The sequence below is a fragment of the Bos grunniens genome, chromosome 16 (assembly GCF_055505025.1).
Source record: "Bos grunniens cultivar Pamir isolate PY7600 chromosome 16, Bosgru_T2T1.0, whole genome shotgun sequence".
Taxonomy (NCBI): Eukaryota; Metazoa; Chordata; class Mammalia; order Artiodactyla; family Bovidae; genus Bos; species Bos grunniens.
Genome location: NC_141180.1, coordinates 52,564,446 through 52,582,023, shown reverse-complemented (window position 1 = coordinate 52,582,023; position 17,578 = coordinate 52,564,446). Strand labels below are relative to the sequence as shown.

At 35.6% G+C, this 17,578-nt stretch overlaps 1 protein-coding gene across 25 annotated transcripts in view; it reads right to left on the bottom strand.

Moving 5' to 3' along the window:
- Window positions 1-1,376: 1,376 nt before the first annotated feature.
- ENAH (ENAH actin regulator) overlaps window positions 1,377-17,578 on the bottom strand; it is a 157,721-nt gene continuing 141,519 nt past the window's right edge. For 14 of the 25 annotated variants that reach the window (XM_086345117.1, XM_086345129.1, XM_086345121.1 and 11 more), the window contains 5 exons: window positions 16,498-16,564; window positions 13,867-13,929; window positions 10,689-10,767; window positions 4,934-4,991; window positions 1,377-4,378 (listed from right to left, as the gene is read on the bottom strand). In XM_086345117.1, coding sequence (XP_086201243.1) covers window positions 4,341-4,378; window positions 4,934-4,991; window positions 10,689-10,767; window positions 13,867-13,929; window positions 16,498-16,564 — 305 coding nt within the window. In that variant the 3' untranslated portion in view covers window positions 1,377-4,340. The remainder of the gene's footprint in view (window positions 4,379-4,933; window positions 4,992-10,688; window positions 10,768-13,866; window positions 13,930-16,497; window positions 16,565-17,578) is intronic. The other 11 variants (XM_086345133.1, XM_086345138.1, XM_086345125.1 and 8 more) reach the window with 1 other exon arrangement.

Genomic DNA, 17,578 nt, shown 5'->3' with positions numbered 1-17,578 from the left:
AAGATTCCTTATACCTACTTCAGAAGTGTCTAAGTCTAGATATGAATTGGCTTCTTAGCAAAAAGTCAGAGGTATTAAGCATCAGTAATTTCAATATCCTCTTGGGATCCCTTTCTCATCCCATTGAGCTTTGAGGAAATGAACAGATATGAATTCATCTTTCCATTAAAAACAAAAACAGTACTACCAGGAACAAGTTTGGAGCTTTACTGTGAATGCTGGAGTAGCTGTCCTTAGGAAAGTGGATTATGTAATAGCTTCATAAAGGACTTAAGAGTTCCTACAGAGTTCCTGCACACAGTATGTTTTATGTGATGTCACTTTTATGCTTACAATCAATAGAATTTAAAGGGTAATGGTGTTGATATAAAATTATGATGACTACAAAAAGGAATCACAGAGAAGCTGCAGCATACCTCTGTAAACTGTGCTTCATAGGATAACGCTACTCTGTAGAACTTAAAGAGCAATTCTTTACAACAGCACTAGAAGTATATACAAATTTAGGAGACAAAGTTGTATCTAGGCAAATTTTAAAGGTTACCACCTGGTACGCCATTCATTTTTAAATGGGAAGGGATTCTTAAGTTTGTAGACATTCATTCTAATTTTTACACAAAGGGAAGCAAGAACCTGAGACGGGATATAGAGAAAAAAGACAGTTAATACGTGTACGCCTGTAGTCTGGGTAATAACTGCAAATGTCAGTGAGTGGCAGGGACATGGAGGCCATGAGAACTGGAGAGGATGAAGGAAGGTAAAGTTATGGTCTGGTGGCAGAAAAAAGACAAAGGCTGCTGTGTTTCTAATGAAGACAGAATTTTAAAGCGAAACTCAAAATTAATACTGCGTAAGAGTCAGCTAAAACACAATGCTGTGTATATGTAGGTATCGAGAACTCAGTATTCTGTATAAACAAACACTACAGATACAGATTTCACTACATTTAAAATTCAGTACTCAATAAGGCCCTTGACTACACAATGTCCTTTATGCTGCAAACTATATTAAGAAAAATTTTAACTGCCATCAATGAACTTAATGTATCTCTGCTGTAGAACAAAATGGAGTAGACTTAAACATGTATCATTCTCTTGACCGTAAGACACCATACCAAGCTGGGCCAAGAGAAAATAAGAACAAACAGGGGACACCCAACAGTTATTTCAAGCAAAAAGCAGATACATGACCACATATTCCCTCTGTATACATTACTTAGTATTTATGACTTATGAAATCTTTAAAGAATAGTGTCGTGATATGTAAACTTTAAGTAGTGAAATCATGGATTTTAAAGAGCGTTTTTTACATTCAAAACAACTTATTTAGAACCAACAGATTATGTCAGATTATCTAAGTGTCACAAACAAGCAACATGTATATACTGCAATTTTATTTCAATCGCACAAACGAAGTTAGCGTGTAGGAAATTTAAATGGAACAGTATGGTAAAAATAGCAGAGAAACAAAAATTCTACAAAGGAAGTACACCTAGAGCATGAGGATTCAACATTCATTAGTGTTTCATCTTCAGTTCTGATTGACACTTGATGCTTGCAAATTCTGAAACAAACTTTGAGATCAATGATGACTATTCTGAAGAGATTTCAGCACCAGCACTAAGGTTGTACATTCAGTTGGTTTGCAGTTGACTTGTTAGCCATTTACATAGTGTGTAGTACAGATTTGTCACAGGTCAGATCACAGTGTTAAAGGAAAGAAGTACCTTCCTGTATTAGAAAGGATCCCCTAAACTGCACTCAGCTTAAGACATCCAATGTACAAGAGCACGAAAACCATCATAATAACGTGGCTCCAAGGAACATAGTTTTGATAAGGAAAATAACCTAAGCTTCTGTTTCCCGTTTTAATTACTGAAATCTCTAACAATGACAAAACTGTCACACAGGACAGTAAATGTGTACAGTAATTCAATCAAACTTCTTGGAAAGAACACATTTAGCAGTCTGGGATAAAGCAGAACGACAGGAAATAAAATGTGATTCAACACTGGTTCTTTTTGTCATTTTACATAGACATGTTAATATTTAGACCAAGGCACAAAACGTTTAGTGCATAAACCAGTTTCTTCTTCAAGATCTAGCATTTTTAGCGTAGTCTTTTATCTTACTTTGGACCACTTATACCCAGTACTCTATCCTACTGTTTAACTTAATCAACAAAATCAAAAATGATTTCTGACCAGATTTATGGGGGACATAAACATTTATATCTCCAAAGTGTTTGCATAACCAAAAGTACGGTAATAAAGATGGGAATGCCTCCTATTTCTTTAAGAAAGTAGTACTTTATAAGCTTGCTGCATCTTTAATGTCTTTACTGGTGGATGACAATATCTGATAGAAAAAGAACCGCATATTAGAATTATGATAGCTCATCCATCACAGATTAATCTAAAAATGAAGTTTCTACAGAAACAAGAACTGTTTTAATACGGGGAAAAAAAAATTTCCTCATTCAAACCTCTTTGAAGTGGTGATGGCCGCAAACCTGCATTTAGAAAACTATGCTATCAACAAGCTCTGTCTTATGAAGGAAGATTAAGAAATCCAGAAAGCAGACAACAGTGGATTATTTCTTCAAAATTTTAGTAAAACTACAGATAATCAAAGATTTCAAAGCAAATATGGCACATAACAACTCAAGCATAAACCAAGATGGAGAGCCTGGAGAATTTTTGATTTCCTAGATTTCCAAAAAATGCTATCATTGTAACATACAGGATTGCTCCCCTATTTTAATCTCAGAAGTTTCAAAGAAAAGGGAGTGCACTGCACACACACACACACACACACACACACGTGAGTGCCCACACAAACACGCACACGTACATGGTGGTAAGTAGGGCATCTAGTTCCTTCTTCCTACCACCTAACTCTCTATTTATTAAAAGAAAATTACGCAGGACCCCTCGTCGTTTTTCCCTTTATCTGATGATTTCTGTGACCTTAATTGCTGCCATCGTTGTTACTTTTCTAGTATTTCAACGTAAAAGTCCGAAAGCAGCTCTGAAGTCAGGAATGTGTACCTGACACCTGGATAACTACAGGGCACCTAGGTAATAACAACTGTCAGATTCAGGGACGAACGTTTGAATTCCACAGTAAGACAGAATTCACGTGAAGCTCAGAATCATGTTTCAGACCACTGAAGTTACTGAATTAAAATACAAATAGCTGAAGACATGATGTAAAAGATTAAGTACTCGGTTCTGTTAACATATTTACCAATTAAAGTCACAAAATATTCCTCATCATTATTCATGCAGATAACTGAGAAAAAAGATAGTGCAGAAATTAACTTTAAATAAAAAGTTATTCCTTCCCCGCCTCCCACTCCCTATACTCTACAAAATGTTTTCCCTGGGACTAGGCCTTGAAAAGGCCACTACATATTAGTTTAACATGCATTACTGTCTGCAATTAAAAAAGCTAATTTTTGTGGTGGTTGTAATTACGTTATAAAAATGTCCACATGCATAAATCTAAAAAAGGTTGAAAACCTACAGTAAATCTACAATATATTGTTTTACATTTGACCACTGGTTTGTGTTATGTAGGAGTCATAGATTTGGTAAAGCATTGTAACAATTTAGGAAGGCATCTAAATCTTTAAATTCTGGATGAATTTTATGTTTGAATCTACAAAATTGCATGAAGGCTAAACTCGAGAGACCTCCTATCATTCTAAAATTCCTCTCTGGACAAATCATTTTTAGGACACTTTCTTATAAATGTCACCTTTTGAAAGCACATACAATTACATTTGTTCCACATTTTATGATCTTAACCTACACAGGGCTGATCTCAATTATCCATGGAATATCAAATATGATAGGAAGACAAACCTGAGAGAAACATTTACAATACAATAGCATCACTTGCTAAATTCTTCATCAGCATTCTCTGGAAAAAAAACTTCTCAAGCCTTTCTCCTCTTTATTTTAGCAATGGACTGTGGAAAATGTGCAATTGTCTCTTGACATGAAAATATTTTCAATGTACGGTGATCTTGCCTGACGGGTTTAGTTATTTTCTGCATAACTGATATAGGAACTCCTATACGACTCTCTTCCATCCTGTTGTAAAGGTCAGAAAAAAGCAGCAAACTGGGAGGGAAATAGCTTATCCGCCGGAGTAGTAATGTTTGAAGGCTTTCAAAGTATGTTGGTTTTCCCCTCCTTCCGACTGTGTATCTCCGTTTTCTTCTTACAGCTCACAAAATGTAAGGGTTTTGTTGTTGCTAACAGTTGTTCTTCGCAGGTTTTTATTTTCTTCTTTTTCCAGATGAAAAGTCCTGTCTCTCCTTAGTTTGTTTCTCTACGCAGTATTTGACTTGCTCAGTTCCTGCCTGATTGCTGGTAGGAAAAGGAAAAATATTAGAAGTAAATATAATGGTAAGGTAATATAAGTGGGTGATTCATTCTTAAGAAATCTTAATGACTGCATTCAAACTCACAGTAATACAAAGATAAACTGTGCATCTTTCATTGAAGAAATCTATGTTATTATTTTTACAATATTAACATCATATATATTTATATATTCTCTCCATTTTGTACACAAAATGAAAACACTGATTCTTTGGGCTCAAAACAAGAGTTCAGTGGGATGGGATGGATGAAAAGGAGTAACCTAGAGAAAGAGTGGTTTACTTAGTTTTCCATCTAAAACTACTCAATACCAGAAACTTAAGAGGAATTTTGTTTACCCTGTTTTCACAAATAATTTCCATTATATGAAGGAGAGAGACCCTCTCTTTGGCATCTGAAGCCAGGTAAAGGGCAGGATAATATGGGAAAGTAATTGTTTTATGCCCTCAAGTAATAAACTAGGTATTTTTTAATCTTCATTTTCTTTAACATGGGTATTATTAAGCATTATAAGAGTAGCAAATTTGTTTAGACACTCACCATCAATGAGCTCTTCTTTTAGCTTAGTTAATTCTTTTCTCATTTCATCTAAAATGTCCTAAAATATTAGAGAAAAACATCAGAAATACAGAAAATAAAGATTCTTGCTTATATAAAATTTTATGAATGTATAAAATGTTAGCTCTGTCTTTTGTTTCCAGATTCATAATTTATGACTTAGAAGATCAATTTTGGTAAATTGTGTTTTAATAGTCTTCCCTTCCCAATCTTTGCTTATTCTAGCTTAGCAAAATATGAAGCAGAATGTTTTCTAAACCTAAAATAATTACCCGGTCATGCCGTGAAAGCTATGATTCAGATAATGCCTATAAAACATATAAGAGCTCTGCTTTTAATCTAATCTTTTGGGAGCTAAGAGGGAATCCATAAACAAGTTTCAAGGAAGAAGACACAAACTGGACAATCAGCTCCTGGGAAACTTGTCATCTGGTCTGAAGTATGGGGACTGCTTACGAATCACCAGAGCTATCAAACTAAACTTCATGGAATCTAGGATTCCCCTGGAGGGCCCTCGGGGGCTGCCCTAATAGGTGGGGAAGTAGGAGGATGGGACCCTGCTGGACATACACAGTCTTAAGACAGAAGACCAGCCACACATAGCTACTGAGCACTTGAAACATGGCAAGACTGAGGTGAGATGCACTGTAAACGTTAGACACCAGATTTCAAAGGTTTACTATGAAGAAAGTAAAGTAAAATAACTAATCAGTAATTTAAACATACTGATTATATACTGAAATATTGCTTTGGCTACATCAGGTTAAATAAAAATATATTAAAGTGAATGTCCCCTATTTCTCTATATTTAATGCACCTGCTAAAAATTTAAAGTATGTGATCCATCTTACAAAGAGTTGGTCAAAAAGTTCACTTGGAAAAACGCTAACAAACTAACCAATCTGATCATATGGACCACAGCCTTGTCTCACTCAATGAAACTATGAGCCATGCCATGTAGGGCCACCCAAGACAGACGGGTCATGGTCAAGAGTTCTGACAAAACGTGGTCCACTGGAGAAGGGTATGGCAAGCCACTTCAGTATTCTTGCCTTGAGAACCCCATGAACAGTATGAAAAGGCAAAAAGATAGGACACTGAAAGATGAACTCCCCAGGCTGGTAGGTGCCCAATATGCTACTGGAGATCAGCTGAGCAAAAACAACACCCAGTTGTGGATGTGACTGGTGATAGAAGCAAGGTCCAATGCTGTAAAGAGCAATACTGCATAGGAACCTGGAGTGTTAGGTCCACGAATCACGGCAAATTGGAAGTGGTCAAACAGGAGATGGCAAGAGTGAATATCGACATTTTAGGAAGCAGCGAACTAAAATGGACTGGGACGGCTGAATTTAACTCAGATAACCATTATATCTGCTACTGTGGGCAAGAATCTCTTAGAAGAAATAGAGCAGCCATCAGTCAATAAGAAGTCCAAAATGTAATACTTGGGTGCAATCTCAAAGACAGAATGATCTCTGTTGGTTTCCAAGGCAAACCATTCAATACCACAGTAATCCAAGTCTATGCACCGACCAGTAATGCTGAAGAAGCTGAAGTTGAACAGTTCTATAAAGACCTACAAGACCTTCTAGAACTAACACCCAAAAGAGATGTCCCTTTCATTATAGGGGACTGAAAGTAGGAAGTCAAGGAATACCTGGAGTAACAGGCAAATTTGGCCTTGGAGTACAAAATGAAGCAGGGCAAAGGCTAACAACATTTTGCCAAGAGAACGCACTGGTCATAGCAAACACCCTCTTCCAACAACACAAGAGAAGACTCTACACGTGGACATCACCAGATGGTCAATACTGAAATCAGACTGATTATATTCTTTGCAACCAAAGGTGGAGAAGCTCTATACAGTCAGCAAAAACAAGACCGGGAGCTGACTGTGGCTCAGATCATGAACTCATTGCCAAATTCAGACTTAAACTGAACAAAGTAGGGAAAACCACTAGACCATTCAGATATGACCTAAATCAAATCCCTTATGATTATAGAGTGGAAATGACAAATAGATTCAAGGGATTAGACCTGATAGAGTGTCTGAAGAACTATGGAAATTGTACAGGAGACAGTGATCAAGACCATCTCCAAGAAAAAGAAATGCAAAAAAGCAAAATGGCTGTCTGAGGAGTCCTTACAAATGGCTGAGAAAAGAAAGGGAAAGGAGAAAAGGAAAGATATATCCATTTGAATGCAGAGCTCCAAAGAATTACAAGGAGAGATAAGAAAGCCTTCCTCAGTGATCAATGCAAAGAAATAGAGGAAAACAACAGAATGGGAAAGACTAGAAAATCAGAGATAACGGAACATTTCATGCAAAGATGGGCTCGATAAAGGACAGAAATGGTATGGACCGAACAGAAGCAGAAGATTAAGAAGAGGTGGCAAGAATACACAGAAGAACTATACAAAAAAGATATTCATGACCCAGATAACCACAATGGTGTGATCACTCACCTAGAGCCAGATATCCTGGAATGAGAAGTCAAGTGAGCCTTAGGAAGCATCACTATGAACAAAACTAGAGGAAGTGATAAAATTCCAGTTGAGCTATTTCAAATCCAGAAGATGATGCTGTGAAAGTGCTGCATTCAACATGCCAGCAAATTTGGAAAACTCAGCAGTGGCCACAGGACTGGAAAAGGTCAGTTTGCATTCCAATCCCAAAGACAGGCATTGCCAAAGAATGCTCACACTACCGCACAATTGCACTCATCTCAAACACTAGCAAAGTAATCCTCAAAATTCTCCAAGTCAGGCTTCAACAGTACGTGAACCGTGAACTTCCAGTAGTTCAAGCTGGATTTAGAAAAGGCAGAGGAACTAGAGATCAAATTGCTAGCATCCGTTGGATCATCAAAAAAGCAAGAGAGTTCCAGAAAAACATCTACCTCTGCTTTATTGACTATGCCAAAGCCTTTGACTTGTGGATCACCACAAACTGTGGAAAATTCTGAAAGAGATGGGAATACCAGACCACCTGACCTGCCTCTTGAGAAATCTGTATGCAGGTCAGGAAGCAACAGTTAGAACTGGACATGGAACAACAGACTGGTTCCAAATTAGGGAAGGGAGTACGTCAAGGCTGTATATTGTCATCCTGCTTATTTAACTTATATGCAGAGTACATCATGAGAAATGCTAGGCTGGATGAAGCATAAGGTGGAATCAAGACTGCTGGCAGAAATATAAATAACCTCAGATATGCAGATGACACCACCCTTATGGCACAAAGCAAAGAGGAACTAAAGAGCCTCTAGATGAAGGTGAAAGAGGAGAGTGAAAAAGCTGGCTTAAAACTCAGCATTCAGAAAACTAATAAAATCATGGCATCCAGTCCCATCATTTCATGGCAAATAGATGAGGAAACAGTGGAAACAGTGTCAGACTTTATTTCTTTGAGCTCCAAAATCACTGCAGATGGTGACTGCAGCCATGAAATTAAAAGACGCTTGCTCCTTGGAAAAAAAAGTTATGACCAACATAGACAGCATATTAAAAAGCAGAGACATTACTTTGCCAACAAAGGTCCATCTAGTCAAGGCTATGGTTTTTCCAGTGGTCATGTGTGGATGTGAGAGTTGGACTATAAAGAAAGCTAAGCACTGAAGAATTGATGCTTTTGAACTGTGGTGTTGGAGAAGACTCTGGAGAGTCCCTTGGACTGCAAGGAGATCCAACCAGTCCATCCTAAAGGAAATCAGTCCTGAATATTCATTGGAAGGACTGATGGTGAAGCTGATATTCCAATACTTCGGCCACCTGATGTGAAGAACTGACTCACTGGAAAAGACTGATGCTGGGAAAGACTGAAGGCAGGAGAAGGGGATGACAGAGGATGAGATGGTTGGATGGCATCACCAACTCGATGGACATGAGTCTGAGAAAGCTCCGGGAGTTGGTGATGGACAGGGAAGCCTGGCGTTCTGCAGTCCATAGGGTCGTAAAGAGCTGGACATGACCGAGTGACTGAACTGAACAAACTTTTTGGCCAGCCCAATATTTCTATTTAATAGTGATGCTCTAGACCCTCTTTCCTCTATGATAACCACTCTGTCTTTACTTATTTTGCAAAATTTCTATTTATAAAGTTCAACTTGAAATAATGGATACATCCTCTAGTTAAAAAATAAAGACTGTATAACATGAATGCTAAAAGGGCTAATAAGGTGATAATTTTAATGGGTGAAAAACAACTATCCTTTGGAAGGATTATCAAATTCTATGACTTTCTTTAGCACTGTGCACACCTTAGGTAAAATTAAATAGCTCTATGTTTAAGGCTCATCTTTAAAAAAAAAACCTTTTCACGTTTAAATTAGGTTGAAAATTATCAATTAGTTTATTTCCTCCATTTTCCAGTGAGGAAACTGAGGCACAGAACTAATAGATATTCTTTTTCAAATTAACTTAAATCAGTCTTAAAATCAAATCTATTCCTCTCATCAAGTCCCCTACTTCAGACAGTCAAGAACTGACCATATTTTAATTGCGTGCAAGCGCTCCACTTCAAGATATTTTTCCAGAAAAGAAAGCCATGTTTAACACACAGGAAACAAGCACTTGATTATCAATGACCACATGGTTTTCAAATTACATAACTCAACTGAACTGTTCAAACAGTTTTGTAGTATAAAAGTCAGGCTGATCTGAAACTGTTACTATTTGTTGCTTTAATTCCTATTTAACTTTTACTTTGAACTCATTATACTGCAACATTATTGGTACTCTTTTAAGCCCCAAACTGCTGATATTTTAAAAAATGAGTGACGGAATGGGGAAAGCGGGCTCTGAAGATAAAGACAGGATTCTGAAACTGATTATGGGACTGAGTAAATTCAAATTCTCTGAACCTCTGATGTGCACAATTTGAGTACAGACACTATGTTATCTGACTACTACCAGGATTAGGAGACAATGTCACGCTAATAACCTAGCAAATGCATAACACTGAGGTCTGCCAGATAGTCGGTAAATGCCTATTATAGTGATCACTACCACTGTTATCTTTACAGGCTATTCTGAAGTGCAGGATAAGAAGACAAAGATTAAATTGTTCATTACAGGCATAACTATCAGGTCTACAAAACTGATAGCTGTTTCACTAAGACGTCTTTAGCCTTCGTTTTCCAATCTTTTATTTTTTATTTTTTTTTCCAATCTTTTAAAACACTATCATTTTAAATTATTTTACCTCTTTTAGAACTAAAACAGTTCTAGGTTCCAACTATTACTCCTTCCATTTTTTTCTGTGTATATAGGTATTAAACACAATGCATACTGTGTCTAAAATACAAACAATGTCTTTTTCTTATTGACTTTTTTCCCCAAACCGCTTCCTTTCACAGAAATATGTGCAAGTACTCATCTTCCTTACATTCTTGCTAAAACCAGACCTGGTGGGTCTGCTTTGGCCAATGCTGAGTGCGAGCCCATTTTTTCTCTTGAACAACTGTACGCCATTTACTTACATTCAACGTTTATCCTATTACATTAAACCACTGTCGCTACCCTCCACCACTGCTGGCACTTTATGCAAACTGATGAACCAAAAACTGAGGCTCTGAAAGAAGTAATACAGCATGAATGCTACTGTTTCATTTCTATAAAAATATCAAGTCTATATTCTTTTCAAATACATTCACAACCTGTCAAATATACGTACATGGGGTTATTTTTAAAAAGAACAAGTACAAATAAAGGGAAGCTGCTGCTGGGCACCCACCTGCTTCAGCCTGTCATAGTCCAGTCCCTCCGTCTGGACTCCGTTGGCACTGGGCTGTGACGAAGGCGCAGATTTTGGTCTGGACAAATGAAATTTTCAGGACAGGTAAGTAACACTTAGCATATTTAATGAGTTCATTAGTAATTACAAACTTACCAACCCAACACCAGATTACAGTACAATTCTTAAAACGTGTTAAAAAGTTAATTATCTTAATAGTTGCAGAATTAGGATGTACAAAAATATTTTTCACTTTTACAGCATTATCAGTATAAAAAAATTAGAAAAGGTTGATAACATGACAAAACTCTTCCAATAAAGAGTAGAAGACAATGCTCTTTGGGCACGAGGAGGGTGGCAGGGTACCAGGTGGCATCATGACCAGGACAGACGGGAGGCCAGCTGCAGCGACCCAGCCCAAGTAACACCATCTTGTTCTTTCCTTTTGAAACTGTACGCTATCTACTAAATATCTGGCAAACCAACCAAACTGTTTCATTCTGTATAAATCAATTTTCAAATTCTATGCCTTGGTTTCCAGTGGCAGGGGAAGGAATTGCTTAATGAGTATGATTTCTTTGTATGTGTTCCATTCCATATCAAGCATCAAAATAAATAAGCATCTTGGAAATATGATTAAGTTAAAAATAAGTTATTAAGTTTTAAAAAGTATGTTCGTATCCAATTGGCTTTATGGCTATTTCCCAATGAAGTTTTTATAAAGATGGTATCTGAATGGTCATCTAACTACTTCCACAAACTTACTTTGTTTAAAAAACAGGGGGAGGGTAAGGAGACAGAAGCAGACTGTCAGTTACTATTACATTTTCAAAAGTTGAGCTTCTGTTAAAAAATTTTACATGAAGAAATAAGTCTTAAGAATTAGCCATATTTTAAGCAAAAAGTTTCAAAATCAAGTCAGTCAGTCATGACTCCCTCTCCAATTCTGGCAATAAGAGAAAATACTAAGTGGAAAAATTTAGAATTTTAACTGAATGATACTTCATTTTCAGCTTTTAGTACATATTAAGTGGCCACTTTTTAAGGGTCACAAATCAACGCAAATGAAAACTATTAGGCCATATATTTCCAACTTTGCAGAATACCAATGTGAGAAATCTGAACCAAGACTTAACAGGCATAACTTTTTCAAACTTACAATTCTTATAAGGCATATTATACTCCAAACCCATAGGCACTGTGTGTGAAGATGAAATCTTGAGTCATTGAGGTTTATATCAAACATATGACAGCTTAAAAGACTGATGTGAAGCAACTCAACCAATTTTACTACATATATGCTGCTATGTTTATATTAACAAGAAAAATAATAACTCATAAAATTTCATTCAAGAGGCACTGAATGAATAAGGCCCTGTGCTGGATAAGATTTATATGACATACTTCCTCTTGAGACAATATGCCTTTTCACCTTGTTGAGGAGGTGACTTAATTCCACAGTCATTTAAGACGCACTGAGATCCACAGTATGCAAATCACACTGCACTGCAGAATCCAATCTATACAGTAGGTATCATAAACGTCGACTTTTATGCATTTCCTTTACCCATACTGCCTGTTCCTGCTCTCCAGAAGTAAATTATTATTTATTCTGCTTTTCTTTTACATTTCACATTTAATTGGTACAAACACTGTTTTGGTTTCTTTTATTAAACTTACATAATGAATATCCTTGAAAATCATGTGAATAACAATAGTCTGTTACTTAACTGGGGAGTATGTTATAAATATATCCATATTTACTAAACAATCCAGAAAATTATTGTTATATAATTTTAAGAAATCGTGGAAACATGCAATTTGTAAAAAATTTAATTCATGCTAACATGCAATCCACCACCGCCGCCGCCACCACCACCACCATCACCATGATAATTAACTAAAGGGGGGAACTTTTCATACTTAAGGAAAGATGTAATCACCACTTTTTAAAAAAGGTTTATCAACAACATTATCTCAGGGGGATACGATGTATGAAAGCAGCAAACTGGAAAGATTTACAACAGAAAATCTCATTGTTAAATGCTATTTTTCTATGTGTTAGCAAATTTTCTAAATAAGTCTTTGGTCAAAACAATTAAACCACCTCAAAAAAAACAGGAAAAACTATTTCACTACTGTATTATAAATACTTTATGCAAATTTAACTGGCTAACAAAAACGAACTTGCCAAATATTTTAATCATCAATGGCATGAAAATAACTGTAGCTAATAACAATGTGGTCGAATAGAGTCTGATTACAGAACTCCTTACTCACTACCAAAGACAACCTCCCGTATACTATTTATGCTCCCAGTAGACTTGATGTGTACTTTAAAAAACAGATGCATACAGTAACATGAGTATAATATCTCAGTTATTTCTATCATTAAGGTTTTCGCCATAATTGGTAACAAAAAAGGGGGATTTTTATTACTTTGTAACGAGAGTGCTGCCTCTAGATACTGCCTATAAAATAACTATACTGCAACTACTTAAGTCCCTGTTTTGCAAAATTAATTCTAAATATAGCTTAAGCACTTGAGGATCTTAAGAAATTGTCAATTTTTTTTAATTAAGAAAGAAATACATGGTTCATATCCTAAGTTTTCTTAATTAAAAAATGGTATAACAGGACTCATCCTAGAAAACAAATAATCTGCTCAAGGATATTAGATGTTAGGTTGTTAAAGATACTCAATTTACTGCAAAGTACGTAGGAAACAAGAGATTTTCCTCAAATAATAAATTATTCACAATGGCTATTCACTGTGGCTGTAATACTGTCCTGTCTTCCAGTGACAGAGGACAGGATTTTCTGTTCAACTTTTTAAAGCCTTGTCTTCTAAAAGGAATGGCTTTTAAAATAAAATGCAAAAGCTAGACACTCTCGATACATGTGGACTTTGATTCTCATTCTCGTATTTCAGGTATGTTGACCATTAATGTTTATCATGATAAACTGATGGCAGGGAAATGAATACTATTAATTTTTCTCACTAAAATCACTCCGAATTTTTTCTAAAAGGGTGTTTTAGATACAGCTAAATATGAAAGATTTACGTTATTGCCATTTCGCCTTTGTGGTGATTACCAATCCATGTAGAAAAAGCTCAGCCCTATCCTGAAAATGTTATTTAAAAGTCTCAAATCACAAAGTCACATCAGGATGATACCTGTGTAATGAATCATAGGACCTGTTGTCAAAAACAATCTGATTTTTCCTTGGAGAATCCCGTCTATGAAGGGGAAAAACCATTTAAAGGGATACACAATAGAACTCTTAAAAATAATTCTCATTTTGTTACTGTTTTACAGGTTTTTAGTTATAGCAAACAGAAGAACTAAAGGAGTCCATTAACTTTAAAATAATTATATATAAAAAAAAGATTATTTGGAGACTAAGTCTAGTTATGTGAGGACACTATTTACTTGATAATTACAGAGAATTCTTTTAAAAAATCATTACGTAATGGCTGCTTTTACATACTGTAAAACTTACATAAAAATTCAACAAGTATCAAAACACAGGACATTTCTATTAGAGTGAATATAAATAAAACTACAGACTCAAATAAAAAGCACAGTAAGAATCACTGTAGCTTGAAGTATACAAAATTAGCTCTTCTAAGGAGGCATGTAAAGAACTTTTTTCCATCTTGAATACAAGATCTGTAAGCTCCCAATAAATGCCATGGGAAGGATTCATAAATTTTCCAACGTTACATTCCAGTCATGATTTAGAGCTTTTTTTTCTAATTTATTTTTTATATTGAAGGATAATTGTTTTATAGAATTTTGTTGTTTTCTGTCAAACCTCACATTAATCAGCCATAGGTCAACATTCTTGCTTTTATTCCACTGTCGGACATCTTCACTTAATACAGAATATATATTACAGGATATTAATCCATCTTATCACTAACATAATTTTGACACTGCATATTTATACTTTCAGTACTGTGCAAGGATAAAGTGTTATCCTTGCGCAGTAAAGGATAAAGTGTTTTTTTGCTTAAAGAAAGGCAAAAAAAAAAAAAAAAAAGGCTAATATACTTGTTTTCAGAAGGAATAAGGGGAGTAATTTAGGAAGAAAAGCAATACAGTTCTTTAATTGGGCATTTTAGAATGTTCACTCTAGGAAAAGAGAGGAAAATCATCTACCAGAGTTAGAACATGATTACAATACACTACTGGATAATAAGAACCCATATTTGATTAATCTATACAAAATATTTTTAAAATAGTAATGCTTAAAACATTTATCAAACTTTCTTTAGAAGTCTGAAAACTCTCTGAAAGAATATTCTGTCCTTTATTAAATGAACCCAACCAGAACAAGGAACACATACATTCCACCTGGAGAAGTTTTTCCATGTCCCGTCTATGATAGAACTTTTGCCATGAACTGAAGTTTAGCTTTAGGCAAGCTCACTATGGAATCCCTATCAATGAGGCAGGGATGAAAGTAGTGACAAAGAGAAGGCATTCCTCCCCGTTACAATTTGCAACTTCAAAGGACACGGCACATCACAGGTCTGTTCTGAAAGGCACAGTGCTTGATAAACTGGGTGTTGAACAGTGCTCCTGAAGAAAATCTGTAACTACTACTAGAGATACATCAGAAGGCCACATCAATTAGGTATCTGGGAACACAAATGCAGTTTTTCCACTGTTGAAGAAACATGTTCACCAAAAGCAATTCCAGTCAAATATATTCATCTTTCAGTGACAGAGAAACTGAAAGCTTTTATATATTCAAAAAGGCCAAGTTTCTTTGTGAAATTTAATTAACTATGTCATCACCCCAAATTTTTCTCACCAACAGAAAGAACCACACAAAAAACCAAGCCAAATTTAGACTGAAGCTCATGTACAACAGACCTGTGACAATATAAGGTCTATTCTTGTATTTTTTTAAATTAGGCTTCTATAATTAGATGTTAAGTCTGCTTTTTTATGAGGCAAAAATAAGGTGAATAGCTCAGAAACAAAAGGTAAAAAAAAAATTTTCAGTCTCAAGACACATACTTTTTTCTAGGAAAATTATGAGTCCTTTAAACTGTCTCATAAACCAAGAAAATGTTTCATCTATGTTTAAGACCTACAATATAAAGTTAGTTATGACAGTAAAGTATACCTGACTAAGGCATACTGAATTTGCTTGACTATGCAACACATAGCCACTTGTAGAAACATGAATTAACTAGTGTTGTTCCTGGGCATTATCTGTCTTAACTCGACTATAATTAGAAGTTTCAACTGAAAAATAAATCTTTCTACTTTATAAATTCAAAATTTTAGGTTTTATTCTGTTCTCTCTTAAACACTATAGCCTTTTCTCTCCAGCTGCTTTTCAGTTTAAAGCATTATGTTTCTTTCAAAAGTTCAATGTTATTTATTGACAGTAATAATGATATTGAGGTTATACAAGAGAATATCCTGTTTCTTAAGACAAATGCTCAAGTATTAGGGCTGAAGCAGCATATATTTGCAAACTGCCTTCCAAGTATTCAGAGAGAAAAAAGTGTGCATGTGTACACAAGAGTTCAAGCCAATGTTGGCAAAATGTTAATAACTGGTGAATCTAGGTGATGGATACATGGATGTTTGCTATATTCAATTTTTCCGTAGTTGTTTTGAATTTTTTCAAAATGTAAGTACTGGGAGGAATAAAAGCTATCTAGAAATTTCAGACAACCTGGGTGATAATAATAAGCATATGGTAGAATTCAGATCGATAAAAATGCAGATGTTAATTTCTTAGATACAACTGTAATATAAAACTTAGAAAAAAAATTGATTACCTGGAAATAACAGGTGACTTGCTGCCATTCATTGTATTTGTTCTTTCCCAAGGTTTTCTTATCGGTTCTTTAAAAATTAAAGAACTTAAGTTAGATATCCTATATGCTCCCAGAGTTAAGATTCTAATTTGTATAATTGCAGATCCCAAAATGAAAAGAAATTACTAAGCAACTAAGTGTGACAACTTTCTCTACGAAGAACTTAGATTGTTAAATTTACAATACTGTAATTCTATACACCAGATGGTAAAAAGTTTCTCTAATAAAGATAGGATAATAAGAATAAGGGTAGGATAATTTTGATTAATTACAATGAAATCGTAGGGATTATTTTAAATTAATAAGGATAGCTTAAATTAGAATAGGAGAGTACGGACTATACACTCTTTTAAACTATTTTTGGTGCCAATGGTAAAACAAATAAAAAGAATCTTTAATGTGTTCATGTACTTCAACATTTAATCTAAATTCAAACAGCCCTCTTGGCAAAAAATTCAAGCAACTCAAAATGTATTTCAGGATTATCTCATTCTACTGTACTTCCTTGATTTTCAAACAACCAATTGTTAGGACTTAGCAGACAATTCCAGTTAAATAAAATTAGATTTCTCTGAACTTTCAGTTGATTGTGTTTTGAAAAACGAAGTTCTAAACTGTTTTTGCTAACCGGGGCTGCCTCGCTGATGCTGTCACTGGCCTCACTAGATGACTAGGTGAAATCCGGAGTGGAAGCCTCTCATGGAAGAACAAATTTGAGCCATGGGAGAATCAAGTCTAAGTCGTGCAGAATTTTAGCTTGAAAAACTGCTGAGTTCTGCTGTGGCCCCTCCACTGGCCTATGGGCATGCACGTATGCAAAACTCCACTCTCAACTCAAGCCTGAAGCACTGCTTATTTTCCAGATTTCTGCTGTCTTCAGTCATCTAGTGAAACAAAGTCATCATTCATCTTGCTTTACTCCTTGTCCATCAACCAGTCAATCATTGCTCCTTCTGTATTCTCACAGCTAACACACTCTCACTGACCACCACAGACTGAGCCAGTGGACGTCAGATAATCAGATGAGGATGTCCATGACAGA